At 42.5% G+C, this 15,681-nt stretch overlaps 2 protein-coding genes across 2 annotated transcripts; both read right to left on the reverse strand.

Annotated features, from left to right (window-relative positions):
* Positions 1-993: 993 nt before the first annotated feature.
* Positions 994-15,174, reverse strand: LOC124378421. The gene is made up of 2 exons (XM_046838125.1): positions 15,152-15,174; positions 994-2,922 (listed from the first exon to the last, which is right to left on the reverse strand). Exon 2 carries the CDS (start codon positions 2,916-2,918, stop codon positions 2,139-2,141), a length of 780 nt encoding a protein of 259 aa, XP_046694081.1. The 5' UTR covers positions 2,919-2,922; positions 15,152-15,174; the 3' UTR covers positions 994-2,138.
* On the reverse strand, positions 9,276-15,145 carry LOC124378401. Its single transcript, XM_046838079.1, has 2 exons — positions 13,897-15,145; positions 9,276-11,558 (listed from the first exon to the last, which is right to left on the reverse strand). Exon 2 carries the CDS (start codon positions 10,798-10,800, stop codon positions 9,700-9,702), a length of 1,101 nt encoding a protein of 366 aa, XP_046694035.1. The 5' UTR covers positions 10,801-11,558; positions 13,897-15,145; the 3' UTR covers positions 9,276-9,699.
* Positions 15,175-15,681: the final 507 nt, after the last annotated feature.

The raw sequence follows: 15,681 nt of genomic DNA on the forward strand, positions 1-15,681 counted from the left end.
CAATTCCCCTTATCTTTGGCCTTGTTGTTCATTCCTCCAAACAACACCATATTTGGAGTTCCTGTTTTTCCGTTTCCGCTTATTTTCGGCCCATAATTTTATATTTGTAAAAAAATATGAGCAAGTATAAAGCACTTATTTTCTCTGGATCCAACCATTTGTTTCTTCAGTCTTTCGGGTGTGAACAACCATTTTTGCGGCCTATTTTGTCTTCCTGCATCTGCAATGGGTAAGTGTTATGCTTTATTCTTTTTTATAATGCTGTTTGCTAGTCTACTTTTATTGAATTGAGTTACATCAGTGTATTAAAAGGTCTATATACATGTGCTTAGTTATATTACTTAGTGCTCATTTTAGTTGTGCATTCTGAACTGATTGTTACATAGTTTATAGAATCTTCTCTTTGAATGTGTGTTATCTTTTGCCTGCGCCCAGCAGTCACCGTGATTTTACCCTGTCTAACATCTTATCTCTGTTGGTCTCTTTTGCTCAGCTCCACCACGCATGCCTCCTGGAGCGTCTTCGATGGGTATTCTTCGCAGACAATTCCGCCAGTTCCAGCTCTTCTCACTTGCCGCTGAGCTTACTCAATTTTTTGAACAGCTCTCTAGCCCAAGTGTCCCAGAGAATCCCTTTCTGCTTCCTCGCATTGTGCAGAGCACTTCTACGCGTGACATGGGCACACAGACTTCTCCTGACCTTAACAACTGCCGTGAAGGCTCCTGCCTCCCTGACATGACACCACTGTTTTCTCCCTATCCTTCACACTAGTCTCCCACTGATTATTCCCCTACGTCTCCCGTTGCTCTGCCAAGCCATCGTGCTCCTGCGCCTTCACCCGGCCTTGGGCCTAGCTACTCCTTCATGTCTCCTGCACCTGCAGTAGCCCACATGCCTTGTTATCCCAATAAAAATGCTTAAACTCTCTCAAGGTCGTTTTCTGTCCTTCTTTGTCTATTCCACACACTTATAACATTCAGTCAGACTCTATCCTACTCACACATGTAAATACTTTATTATTACTGTTTTACTTATACTTGGTGTAAATAAAGGTTTGATCAACATATAGATTAAATAGGTTTTATCTAACTACTTCTATTAAGTATCTAATAAGTTCTACATTTGATTATTAGGTTAATTGTTGTTGGATTAATGTTAGTTTGATTATAACACACACTAGATAAGGTTGATTAAAATTATTTTCTTGACAGTACTCCCCCCTCTGAGACTTTATAGTCTCACATTCCGCTTACTTCCGTGATAACCTTTTATCAATCATACATATCATGTAATGCAGCAGTAAAACAAAGTAAAAAGTCTTTGAGTTCTTTGGCGCATGTTGTTTTCTTCTGACCCAGATACTTTGCGTATCGCAGGGGGTCTTGTTGGAGCCCTGGAAGAGGTTACTAGCACTTTACCAGGCACTCGTGTGTTGATATCCACGTGAATGTGTTGGTCCAAGGAAAAAGTCCATTATGGCTTAATATCCATGGTGATTAAAAGTAAAATGATCACAAGTACACTATTTAAACAATCTCCCAAAAAGTCCATTTGGTCAGGAAACCTACAAATCTAGTTACAAAACTAGTCTAAATGAAACATTAACTCAATAGAAAGGAATCTAGTATCCATAAATACCCGGAGGCTATTAAAACCAGTGTTAGTAATCAATTTCAGCGATAATATTATGAATAATATTTAGTGTAAGACTACAACATACTTATATTCTGTGTAATAAAGTGAACAAAAAAAAATAGAAACTTTCATTTAAAAACAAATGAAACAAATCGGAAATCAAATCAGAAAATCAAAATCAAATATCAAAATCAAATGCCAAAGGTCGACAGATCGACATTACTCAAAATCAAATATCAAAATCAAATGCCAAAGATCGACAGATCGACATTACTCCCACCCTCACCGTGCCGAATCACAACATTGATGAACTAGGAGTGGGCGAAAAACCCTAGAGACAGTCAAGTGCCAGGGAAAATTCCCACTCTGCCCGCCAGTGGCGCGACAGTGGAATCACCACCAAGGTCATCCTCAGTCGTGATTGTACATGCAGCTAAATATGAGACATGTGTAAAGAACGAAAACGAAAATGAAACAATATAGTCCGCATAAATGTGGTAGAGCTATGGAACAGGTGACAACCGCTTAATCCAATGCGGTAAGGGAGCGGATATACGGCGACCAGTCCGTATTGCGAACCACACAGCGTTGTACCATTTTAGGCGGGAACGTGTACCCTGCATCGAGATTACTTCAGAGTCTATGGCACGCATGCGACATTTGCGAACCAGGATAGGGCGACAGTGCCAGTCCCGATGTTTTGCTGGTTCCGTTATCCACAGAACATAGCCTCCTAAGGTAATGGTATAGTATGTCACAGTAGTGCGTTGCATGACGGAGGTCGTAAGCAGGAAACTGTGGGTGTTTCGGGCTCTTGTTGAGAAGGAAAGAACCCCAAATGATTCGGCCAGGGAGATAGCACGACGTATAGTGAATACACGGGTGACCAGCTGGAGTCCACCAGGAAGATCATAGACAGAGTTCTGAACGGAGTCTAACCACATTCCCTCCGGAGAGAACATGTTAGCATGGCGCATAATGGCGGTCACTGGTCTACGCTGGTCCTCATCTGTTTCCCAAGCAAATTCATCTCTTTGTGGAGGAAAACCGAACCAATCACGGGGTCCATCATAGCACCGGTCACCCAAAGGACAGTCGTCACAGCTCTGGCACCATAAGCAATGTGTCTGACGGTCAAAGGCAAAGGCATCACACGCCTCACAGGGACCCCTGGATGTGTCGAAGGCGAAGCGATATCCCTCATAACATGTGTCAGTAAATGCGCACACACCAGAAAACAGCCGCAGATTCGGCTGTAGCCACCTGGATTCACCAGCGGCCATGTTCCTGCATACAACATGAAGAACTCACAACAACAACATGGTTCATACAACATGATTAAGACAGCAAGCATCTGAAGCAGTTTTAGTATAGAGTATAGAAGTAAGACTCAGTAGGCATGTCATCATCATCAAGATCAATAATCAGACACAGATAGATAGATAGATAGATAGATAGATAGATAGATAGATAGATAGATAGATAGATAGATAAATATATGTATATATACATAGTAAAAAGGATATGTCTGGTGAAAGTTATTTGTGTCCTTTGTTCAGGGCCAAAAACTCTGCATCCATGTCCACGTAGACATTATGGTCCATAGCAGAATAGATGTGGTCTTCAGAAAAATCCTGCTCTGTGACAGCAGACATTGGGAACTGCACATATTGTCCGAACAGTGAGTGCTGCGAGCTACGGCTGCCAGAATAATGCCAAGTGTAGTTCCAATACGCACCAGTCCCGCCAACCAGCTTGAAGAAAAAAGCCAACTTAGCCAACTGGACAGAGCAGATTCCTTCGCATTATTGGAGACCATCTCATCACGAGCTTTCACCATACGGTCTAGTAGAGCGTGTAGTGGACCTGCAGAGCCAGTGTGAAGAGAAATAACTGCGCAACAGTCCTCTCCAATAAGATGGCATACACCTTGGTCTGGGCCAAGCATTTTGTCAATCGCAAACCTATTCTGCACAGCCATTAATGTGGTGGCATGAAGTTGTTCTGATATCAGTTTCAAGGCTTCAGTTGTGTGATTGATAAAACGTTGCTGGTTGTACCAAATGTAATTTATCCAGGCCATATTACGATCTATCTGGATCCAAGGGAGAAACATTGTCAATGCCTTGGAGGCGCCCTTGTCTAGAGCAGCAAACTCAACCGGAACACCTACTGGTGTGCCCTTACAACTTATATAGATCTGAGGATCCGGGCCCCATGAGGGTAACCTAGATGTATTAGTGATTGTGAGATACTTGTCCCTATAATTGTCCATGATACTAGATAAAATGTTTTTTTCAATGTCACCCTGATGAGCGCTTCGACATTGTCTTGACCCAAACAGGTCATTCAAACGGGTCTCATTTATCGCCATTACAATGAGACGTCCTTCTAGAACTACTGGTGCACAGCGACCATGCCATAGGCTAGGTAGAACCTGCAGCACTTAATTTCCACCACAGAACCAAAAGATGTCCGCTAGGGGCAGTGTGCCCCCTCTCAAGCTTGGGACATGAAATTGTCTACGTGCTTTAGTGTCACACTTTTGTGTGGAGGAATTACAAGACTGTCTTAAGTTAATTATGTGGAACGCTGCATCAATCTGTTGGCCACATGCCTCCTCAGGCAGTGAACCTACAGTAACTACTCCTCTTGCGCGAAGGCACAACGGGAAAGTTTGTCCTGGGTGCATAATCACCCGCAAATCATCATTACTAAGTGTGGCCAGGGGCTGATATTTGCATGCTGCACTACGTGAGCGCATCCATGTGGTTCCATAATTAACAGCGGCTGAACCCAATAGACATATAGCTGGACAGAGATGAGTGGTGTCATAGGGTGCTTTATCACATGCCCCTAACCCTACCATCGGCATAACACGAGGTGGGCGTCGAGATCTTCTGTCGCATACAATACATGTAGAGTGAGGCACTGCTGCACGGCCTGAATCTACCAACCATTGTCTGTACAGGTTAAGGTTTGGCTGAATGTTTGTAGTTTCAGCATATTGCTTTACTGATGTTACATTGATCCTTTCCACGCATCTGAAACAGGTCGGGGCTTTTGGTTTAGAGGGATAGTTGGGGTTCCTGTATCTAAAACTAAGTTGTATTCTAGGTAAGTTAATCCCTTCCTGCCAGTTAGGGACATATATTAGAATCTTATATACATCCATCCCATACATTGAGATTCAGATGAGGTTCTTTCGAACATGCCATGCGGGATCCCTACTTAGGGAAAACCATAATACTATAAAAGCGTGATATCAACACAACTGCGGGTGCCTAATATGCGAGGTATAACTCTGTGGGGTACTCCTGTGACCACTATAATGTCTGTCCCTTTATTCGTGTCGGTCATTCGAGCCTCAAGTCTCATCTCGTATTCAGGAGTGTCTTTTATCTCTGTAGAGTTGCAGGGATGAAATAGGGATATAGTATATGTTATAAACATATGTTGTGCAGTTACAGGAAAGTGTGGTAAGACCTTGGTGCTGGAACTGTTCTGCAAGCACGTTTCTTGCCGTGTATACAGAAACCTTAGCAGCCTCTTTCGAAGTGAGGCTGGTTTTACCGTGGTGATCTAGGGACCATAGGGGTTTATATCTCTTGTATCTGTGTGTGGACATGTCGCAACTTTCTAGGCCAGCTGCAGGCTGAGAGCAGTTTTTTTTTTTAGAAATGTTAGACACAGAGACTGATACATCTGTTGGTTGATGTAGATATCGGTTAATGGAAATGTAAGTGCAAATGAACCATACTACTAAAGCCATGACGAGTATTGCCCAGTCTCTTTTGGTGGGGTGAGTCTGTTTGGGCTTTGGGGAATTCTTCATCATGGTTCCACAGGTAGATCGATATCTAAGTTTACTAGATCTTGTAGATTAAGGGTGCCAAACTGTGCAGGTGGAGTGACAGTGTCTTCTTCGTTGCCTAGTAGTCTCTGCACAGTCTCTTCCACTTTGTCAGAGTCTAGTGTGTCGTGCGGTGGTCGTGAATCAACCTCATATGAACAGCCTGCCTTCAGTTCCCCTTCAACTGGTTGTGGCTGTTTGGTTTTGGCACGTGTCTTGTATGCTGGTCCTCTGTCCTGTGCTGGGCCTGCACCATCGTCGTCCTCTGAGTCGTCAGAGTGGGCGCAGTGTGCCAACTCAGCCTGAGATTTCCTCCACTGTGGTTCTTTCACCGCAGCTCTGCAACAATGGTTAAGATGATACCAGTATTCCTTACCTTCAACCTTGACTGCGGTAGGAGTCGCTAGTACCACCTTGAATGGGCCTTCACGGCGTGGCTCACTCCAGTGTTTCCTCTTAAACACTTTGATATACACGTAGTCACCTGGTTGCACCTGCTGCAATGGCTCATCAACCGGTGCCCCGTGTGCGGCTTCACAGACCTGTGAATATAAAGTCCTGTGTATTTGCGTCAGATGTTTGCAATAACTAGACATGTCTGCTTCAAGTTGGTCAAGTGAGGAGCCTGTGTAAGGTCCTTGTGTAAAAGCAACTGGCATGGGTCGTCCCGTCAGCAGCTCATGTGGTGTCAGGTGTGTGTTGCGATTTGTTTGAGAGCGCATTTTCATCAATGCCAGTGGAAGAGCCTGCACCCAATTCAAATCTGTGCTAGCACAAATTTTTGCTATTTTCTCCTTCAACACACCATTTGCTCTCTCAACCAATCCCTGTGACTGTGGATGGTAAACACACCCCATTTTTTGCTTGATGCACAAAGCTTCTGCAAATGCCTTGATCACATTATTTACAAAATGCAGTCCATTGTCAGAGCTTAGCTTGTCAGGTATCCCAAACCTCGGAATCACTTCCCTGATCAAAAACTTAGCTACGGTCTTTGCGTCATTCTTGGCAGTGGCTGTTGCCTCCACCCATCTGCTAAACCGATCTATTAATACCAAGATATATCTTTTCCTTTCCTTCCTGTCTGCCATGTCCACAAAGTCCATCATCAAATGTCGAAATGGTCCCCTTGGTTCAGGAATGTGACTGATTGGTGCTGTGAAATGTTTTCTGACATTACGTGCTGCACATAGCTCACAGGACCTCAGGAATTCCTTCGGATTGTGTCTATTGTTTCCCTACGTTTACAGTGATCTACCCCATGTGATTCAGCAATGAGCCTCGGTAAAAGAGCTAACGGTGCCACCCACACTCCATCAACACTCCTCCATAACCCTGTGTTGGGGTCTTGTACTGCACCTCGTTTCTTCCACCTCTCTTTCTCTTCCCCACTTGCTACATCCTGATATTCCCCAAGATCTTCTTCTCTTACCTGCCCTTGTACTTCCTCATGTTCTTCATCCTGCACCATCACTTTCACACAATCTTCTTCTACCGCTGCACTCTTAGCTGCCTCATCTGCTGCTGCATTACCTCTACTGACCATCTCACCATCAGATTTGTGGGCTTTATATTTCACAATGGCCAACGCCTTGGGAAGCATCATTGCTTTGAGCAAATCAGAAATTGCAGGACCATGTAAAATGGATGATCCATCAGCTCTCTGAAACCCCTTTGTTCCCAGATAGGTCCAAATGTGTGGCATACCCCATGTGCGTATGCTGAATCAGAGTAAATAGTACATCTTCCCCCTGCTCCCAACCTACATGCCGCTGTTAAAGCTTTTATTTCTGCCAATCGGAACAAGGTTGTGGCACGCTTACACTAGCTAGTACTCGAAACGAGTCATCTTCCTCATTATGCATGACCACAGCATATCCTGCTTTATTGCCATCATTTGCACGATAGCAAGAACCGTCCACAAACAAAACAATTTGGGCATTTTGCAATGGTTGGTTCTCTAGGTCATCTCTAGCTTTTACAAATTTCTCTGCTTCTGTAGTGCATTAATGGGGAAGTCCCTCATCTGGTAAGACCACTCGATCAGCTGGATTGATTGTGAGGCATCTCTCAATTGTTAGTTCTGGTGCAGACAGGATTACATCATACCCTGTCCTTTGTGATCACAAACTTTTGACTTGTCAGCAGAGCATGTAATGCATGAGAAGTATACAGAGTCACTGGATGACCCATCGTAATTGTTGATGCTTTTTGATAGGCAAATGCTGCTGCTGCCAATCCTCTGTAACAAGGTGGCATGCCTTTTTCCACATTGTCAAGGGCTGTACTATAGTATGCAATTGGCTTCTTTCCCATACTCTGTTGCTGTTGTGCTAAAATGGCTGATGCAAAACCTTGCCTTTCTGACACATAGAGGTGAAATGGTTTTGTGTAGTCTGGACAGGCTAGTGCTGGGGCAGATTTTAGATCACTTTTGATTGTTTTAAAGGCCTTTTTGCCTTCCTCTGTCCAGACCAGACGTGCGCTAGTTTTTGTCCGATCAGCTGCTTTTATCATGTCTCTAAGAGGTTGTGTTTTCAACGCAAAATCACAAATCCACGGCCTGCTAAAACCTGCTAAACCCAGGAATGACAACATCTGTTGCACTGTTTGAGGTTGTGGTGTTTTCTGAATTGCCTCTACATGTGAGGCGAGATTTTGCGTGTAGTGCCTTCGAGCACTCTACCCAAATATTCTACTTTTTGTTGGCAGAATTGCAATTTTTCCTTACTGACCTTGTGTCTATTTTGAGCTAGAATTTCCAGGATCTTTAACGAGTCATGCACTGTTCCTTAGTTTGACTACAAATCAGTAGGTCGTCCACGTATTGGAGCAAACTGCTCTGAATGTCTGTAACACCTGGTTAAATATTGACGGACGGATTTTCTGCTACCACCACACGGTTTATTGGTCTTAAATCGTGGACCAATCTCCATTTGTCTGAATTAGGTTTTCTGACCGGAAAAATGGGTGTGTTGCAAGGGCTGTTTGTTGGAATTAACACTCCTGCTTCAACTAGTCCCTCAATGGTTGGTCTTATCCCCTCTATCGCTTGTTGGGACAATGGGTAGTGTTTCTGGTAAGGTAATTGCACATTGGGTTTTAGTTGAATTTTCGCCAACCCTGATGACCTAACTAACCCTACATCTGTCTGATGTTTGGTCCATAGCTTTTCTGGAACCTGTTTCAGCACCTGTTCTTCTTCTAGTTCAGTCTGTTCTACCTTCTGTTGCCATTGTCCTACCTGCTCTACTTGTGTTCTCACTTGCACCTGTCTGTTGATCAGAATAGTGTGAGCTATCACACTGTCTTCAGCTGTTATTTCCTGTCACATATTTCCTGTCTGACGACACACTCATATTGTCTTCCACTGGTATCCATTCAGTTATCTGACTTGCTTCTCTGACCATTGGCCCTAAGTCTTTTGATTTAAAATTTTGCCCGATCATTAGGGAGACATGTGGAACAGAGTTCTCGAATGAATACCACTGTGCAATGTGGTCTGGTAGTTGTACTGTTGCAGCTATCCCTTGGGGACCAAGGATCACGTTTTCTGCTTTGAGACTGTACTGGTTTCCTTCTACATGTTCTCCCCATAAAGTCTCATATTCTTCATCTTGTCCCCCCTCATCGTACCTCATGGTGCAGTGCCATGGTTTTCTGGTTTCCACACAATCTGGACGCATGTTTGTAAACCATGTTTTCAAGTGATCATACAGCTTGTGAATTTCTGAGGATGTCCCGTCGAGTTCCAGCCAATAGACTTTATCCAGTGTCTGTTGTTCTATTTTTCTTTCTACCATCACACACTGTTGAGCTAGGATTTCAGGAAGTTCGACCCACACTCCTGTAGGTCCACAGAAGATTTTTGCTCCTAGCTTACACAGTACATCTCTGCCTAATAGATTTGCTGGGGTATCAGGGGAATACAACAATGGTGCTTGTATTGTGATTCCTTCTACTGTTATGTCTTGTGGCTCTGTGAAATGCAAAGTTTGAGTTTTACCAGAGAAGCCTACTGTCTTTACTGCTTTGCGTGAGAGGGGGAGCTTAGAGCCTTCTTTTCCAATGCTTGTGAATGTTGCTCCTGTGTCAATCAAAAACGATGTCTGGAGCTGGTTACTCACATCCACCATTATGGTTGGTTCTTGTGCAGGGTACAGTGAGGTGGGGCACTGTACCAGCTCCCCCTCTGGCTTCTCTGGGCATCTTCACATGTTACCTTGAGGTGGCCCCGGAGGGCCGCCTCTAAAGTTTGCTTGAGTTTGTTGATTCTGCTGATTCTGGCCCATCCATGGTCCTGCCCAATTTCCGGGGTCTTGCCAGCTTTGATTTTGTTGTTGGTTACCTTGCTGTTGTCTTATTGGATATGGGCAATTTCTCATCATGTGATTGGAATCTTGGCAGTTCCAGCATCTTCCTCCTCTCGGTGGTTGATAATTTCTTGATTGAAACATTCCTCTTCCTCTGCCTCTTCCTTGCCCCCACCCTCTGTTTTGTGGTGGATATTGATGATTTGTTGGATAGGCCATCATTGGTTGTCCCACAGGCATTAGTTGCTGATTTCCTGGATCTGGTATGGTTTGACCAGCTGAATCCTGCTGTGCATTCGTTAGTACCATCATGACTGCTGCTTGTTTAGCTGAACTTTTCTCTTCTTTGCGTTTTTCTTGATTTTCTTGTTTGCTCCATGCTATCTCTCCGAGCTGTGCTTTGTGCAGCAATGTTATCAAATCTTCTGCTGCTTGTTTATTTGCTTCTTTCTTTTTCCTATACATTTCCACAGCATGTGTGACATTTGCCTGGAAAGCTGCCCAGGGCAGGGCGTTAAGTCCCACAACTGATTCAAGCTTCTCTTGTACTTCGCTTGGAAGTGCCCTCTTCAACATTATCTTGAACAATGTAATTGTTCTGTAATTTAAGAATGAAGGCCGCAACTCCTCCTTTTCATTCATTTTCAGGTTTTCCACCTTGGTTAGATCAGATTGAGTTGGGTATGCAGATCGAAGTGCATTCCACACGTCTTTTCTTTTCGCTCCAAATGTCCAGAGATCATACTTTTGATCCTTCCCCACGTCTCCTAGTTGTGCCTGATCCAATATTTTGATCATCTTAGCTTTTCCCAATGACTGTGTCAAAATCGCCTTGATATCTCCCATAGCCAGCATCTGACCCATGGTTTGTTCTTCAAAGCGTGTTATCCATCTTTGTGCTCCTTCACATATGTTAGGCAGTCTGTTTATTAGTCCCGTAAGATCCATAAATGACCATGGTGTGTATACTGATTCTGTGCCTTTTATAATGACTGGCATCTGTAAAGATTTTCAGTTTTTGGGACTTGTCCTTTCTTCTTCTTCCATGTCTTCTTCTTCATCATCGTGGTCTTTTCTTTGTACTTGTGACCTTGTCATCCTTCGTTCATGTGGAAATTCCGTTATAGCTTCTTTTGCTTTTTTCTGCCTTTCCTTTCTCCCAGCCTTTACATTGGTTTTTTGCTGATTCATTGATAGTTGAGATTCTAGCTCATCAATATATCGTTGGCAATGGTCCATTCTTTCTGAGCTTTTCTGTTCTGCTCTCTGTATCTCTGCCTCGAGTTGGGCATGTTCATGTTGGTATAGCTTCACCTTTAATTGATGATTTTCACCTGTTACTTTCCTTATGATCTCTTTTGTCTGGTCCATTTCCCTTCGAGTGTCTTTTAGAATTTCTTCCATTTTCTCCATCCTCTTTTGGGTTTCTGCCAGTTCTTGTCTGTTCGCTGCATTCTCTTTTTCATGAAATGTCATTTCTTTCTGCAAAGTTTTCACCTCTGTGCGCAGTGGATCACTTTTTCGTGGCATTTTTGGTGTCATTTCCAATACTCCGTGAACATGCACCTTTTCCCCTCTTTCTGGGTTCAGGACGACAAAATCTTCTTCATCCTTACATTCTCCTCCTGAGTTCGAATCTTTCTTCCTTTCATTCTTATTTCTGACGTCTGGAAGAGATGTGGCTTTGCTTAATCTTTCTTGTGCTTTAGGGGTGCTTTCACACCTTTCTTGCCTTCGTGTTCGCGATGTCTTTGATTCTGAAAAAATAAAAAAAAATAAAAAAAAAACAGAAATAAAAACAAATAATAATAATAATAATAACAAGGAAATAAAAATAAATGCAAATATATGAAAAATAATATACATATACTACAATAACAGTATATACACAGTACAATGTAACAATACAAATAGGAAAAAAACTAAAGTACGCTTTTCAAGTCATATTTTAATGTAGTATTGCACGTAATTGCGGGTAATATTGCACATAATATTGTACCTGATTCGTGTAATATTGCACACAGGTAATGTTATTGCAACATATGTCGTGATATTCTTTTTTCCCTAGTACTGGGTAAAAGCTAATCACCTCATGCTTCTTTGTTTCAGCATATGGCGGTGTTTTTTTCTGTTCCTCAAACTCCTCTAATGGTGGGGCTGAGGCCTTTTCTGACCCTGTTCCCTCCTTACTTCCTATCCCCTTCTCTGTCTTTTCTTTGTGTACTTTTAGCATTTCCCCATTTTCATGCTCAAACCACTCAATGATGTCTAATTTCCGTTTTGTTTTTTCCTTCTTTTCTTTTTTTGTTTCTCCCCAATTTCTTATTCTGGTCTTCATTACATCACACTTTTCTTTATTAAATGTTTTGTCTTCTGGCCATTGCAAATCCCCAGTTGTCAGGTCTTTCCATTTTTTCATGTATTTTTTTATCTCCTTCTCAGCCCCTTTATGCCTTATAATTATCACATCCACAGGTGTGATTGGGGATTCCTCCTTGCTCATGATGCACCCCTGTCTCGCTCTGTGTGCCTCTCTACGATGGCCTGGGTTTCCATTTTGAGCAGACCACTTTAGATAGACGTTTATCCGTCTCACTGTTTTACAAGGTCGTGTTGGATTTTTCCGACTTTGTCCACTTAACGAGTTGATTTTATCGACTAGAATTGAGGTGGCTACACCTCTTTCCCACAAAACCTCTTTAGGTTCCACTACAACAGTTGCTGTCAGTCCCGAGCAATAGTTAGATTGTTCAGGTACTTCTGCGTTTAATTCTATCAATGGTTCCTCGTCTTCGTTGTTTGGGTCTGCTATGAAATCAAACAGGTGCTTTACCAGGTGTAGGGGCTTCCACTAGGGTGCGCAATACTGGGCTTAACAGTTAAGGTTTCCAGATGCTTTTTATTTTTTTCATACCAGTTTTCCTCTGGGAATATCTGGTGTAACACCTCTATGCCATGTAAACGTGTAATAGCCCACAATTTATCTTATATCTGCTTCTCTGTCTGCCTCCTCTCTATACCATTTCTATCTCTGTATGTCCTTTCGTCCCAGAAATAAGATCTAAGTCCGTTCGTTTCTATCTCTATGTCTATCAAATCCATACATTTATCTTGCTATATTTTCTCTATTTTATTAATTCGTTTATTCGCACTGTGTATGTCCGAGTGTATGCGTGTATGTGTGTGTCAGCGAGCGAACACTGTGTGCTACACTTTGTGCGCCTATGCGCATGCGCACCCCCTTCGTGCGCTCCATGTCTATATGCGCGTGCCCGCGCCCCCTCCTTTTGTGCTCTGTCTCTCGTCCACGCGCAGCTCTCCTGTGCTTTTAATGTGTGCGCGTATATGCCATGCTATTTTATCAGTTGTAAAGATATGCAAATAATATGAGTATAATCACAGTCCGAGCATCATCCCTATCAGCGTAAGCAAACAGCTTTCCAGCTGTTCACAAACACTTTTCTCACAAACAATATGACAACAACACTTACACAACTGCAGTTAACACATTTATTTTTTTACCGTACATGTACACATGGCCATCACTTCATCTCAATAATCTCAATATCCTCGGGTCCCACCCCGTACTCGTAACGGTGACTCTCCGAGCCTTTTACTCTTATACTGACAACTCACGACCTTTTAAATGTACCCTTTCCACCCCAGGTTACGAATCTGGATCCCCTAGTAAAGACCTATGGTATCTTTCCTGTTTTTAGACCATATGAGAAGTGTTATCTTCTCACATCGGGACTTGCACCCGAATCACCAAGACTTCACTTTTGGGTTTACACGATTTCGGTCTGCTTAGTCTGCAACCTAATTAGACCATAATTAGTCTGTGAAAAGTCTGACAGACTAAGGTACAAACAATTAGCCGTAGTTTCACGTGGGTCCCACCCTGCGTCTCTATACGCAGTGACTCTCCACCTCACAACTTATGTCTTTACGTTTGCTTACACTCATCCAACACTAATTTTCCACCCGATAGTTCTTTGGCCCTAGGCCAGCAGTCTATACCCTCCCCGGGGCCGACAACCTCATGGGCATAAGATTACTAATCACAGACTTTGAGTATAACAGGTGTTTGCTTACCTTTTTCTCTGAATTCTGTTGCCAGCAGCTGCAGCCCACAGGATGCTCGGTCCCCTGTTTAGGTTTTCGACCTTGGCGCTGACCTTTAGGACCTTTAGATTCCCCTTATCTTTGGCCTTGGTGTTCATTCCTCCAAACAACACCATATTTGGAGTTCCTGTTTTTTCCAATTCCCCTTATATTCGGCCTTTTTCTGATTTTATATTAAAAAAATTATTGTATATAAAGCCCTTATTTTCTCTGGACCCAACCATACATTGCTTCAGCCTTTCAAGTGTGAACAACCATTTTGTGGCCTATTTTGTCTTCCTGCATCTGCAATGGGTAAGTGTTATGCTTTATTCTTTTTATAATGCTGTTTGCTATTCTACTTTTATTGAATTGAGTTATATCAGTGTATTAGATTGCCTGTATACATGTGCTTGATTATATTATTTAGTGCTCAGGTTATATTTTAATTGTGCTTTCTGAACTGATTGTTACATAGTGTATAGACTCTTCTCTTGAGTGTGTATTATCCTTTGCCTGCGCCTAGCAGTCACCATGATTTTACCCTGTTTAACATCTTATCTCTGTTGGTTTATTTTTGCTCAGCTCCACCACACATGCCTCCTAGATCGTCTCCGATGGGTATTCTTTGCAGACAATTCCGCCAGTTCCAGCTCTCCTCATTTGCCGCTGAGCTTACTCAATTCACTGTCCCAGAGAATCCCTTTCTGCCTCCTCGCATTGTGCAGAGCACTTCTACGCGTGACATGGGCACACAGACTTCTCCTGACCTTAACAACTGCCGTGAAGGCTCCTGCCTCCCTGATATGTCACCACTGTTTTCTCCCTATCCTTCACACTGGTCTCCCACTGATTATTCCCCTACTTCTCCCGCTGCTCAGCCAAGCCACCGTGTTCAAGCAATGCTTAAACTCCCTCAAGGTCGTTTTCTGTCCTTCTTTGTCTATTCCACACACTAATAACAGTCAGACTCTATCCTACTCACACATACCTTATTATTACTATTTTATTTATACTTGATGTAAATAAAGGTTTGATTAACATATAGATTAAATAGGTTTTATCAAACTACTTCTATTGTGTCTAATACGTCCTACATTGACTATTAAGTTAATTAGGTTAATTTTGTTGGATTAATGTTAGTTTGAACTTATAACACACACTAGATAAGGTTAAAAATTATTTTCTCGACACCCTCGCTCTTAACTTTGATAACCAGTAATGTAATCAATCCTACAAAACTTACAGCCTCTCTCACAGCCATCTGTGTGTGTGTGTGTGTGTGTGTGTGTGTGTGTTTTCTTTTTCCCGCCCCCTTAATAATCCGATCGGTTACCATACTGCTCTCTGGATGGCACTCATTGGATAACAAATAAAACTGACACCTGACCATCCAATACAAATAAAATGACAGAGGGTTCAAAGGTTTATTTTTAAAACAACAGATCAAACATCTTATAACTTTAACAAATATACATTCATATTAAATGTTAATATAAAAAAAATTATACACAAAGAACAATCAAAACAGAATAACAACACAAAATAAACAATATATACATTGATATATATATATATATATAGATAATATTATGCAGAACTGCCGACTAGCTGCTACCGTCCAGTCCACCGGCTTCCAGATGCTGGTTTCTTCTTCACAAATCTAACACGTGCCAGAAAAACAGAAAGATGTTTATTTATATGTCTGTGATGGTATGGTATGTCTGAAGATGTTCCACCAGATTTCGTGGATATTTGCGTTCGTTTAACTGTCGC

The sequence above is a fragment of the Silurus meridionalis genome, chromosome 24 (assembly GCF_014805685.1).
Source record: "Silurus meridionalis isolate SWU-2019-XX chromosome 24, ASM1480568v1, whole genome shotgun sequence".
Taxonomy (NCBI): Eukaryota; Metazoa; Chordata; class Actinopteri; order Siluriformes; family Siluridae; genus Silurus; species Silurus meridionalis.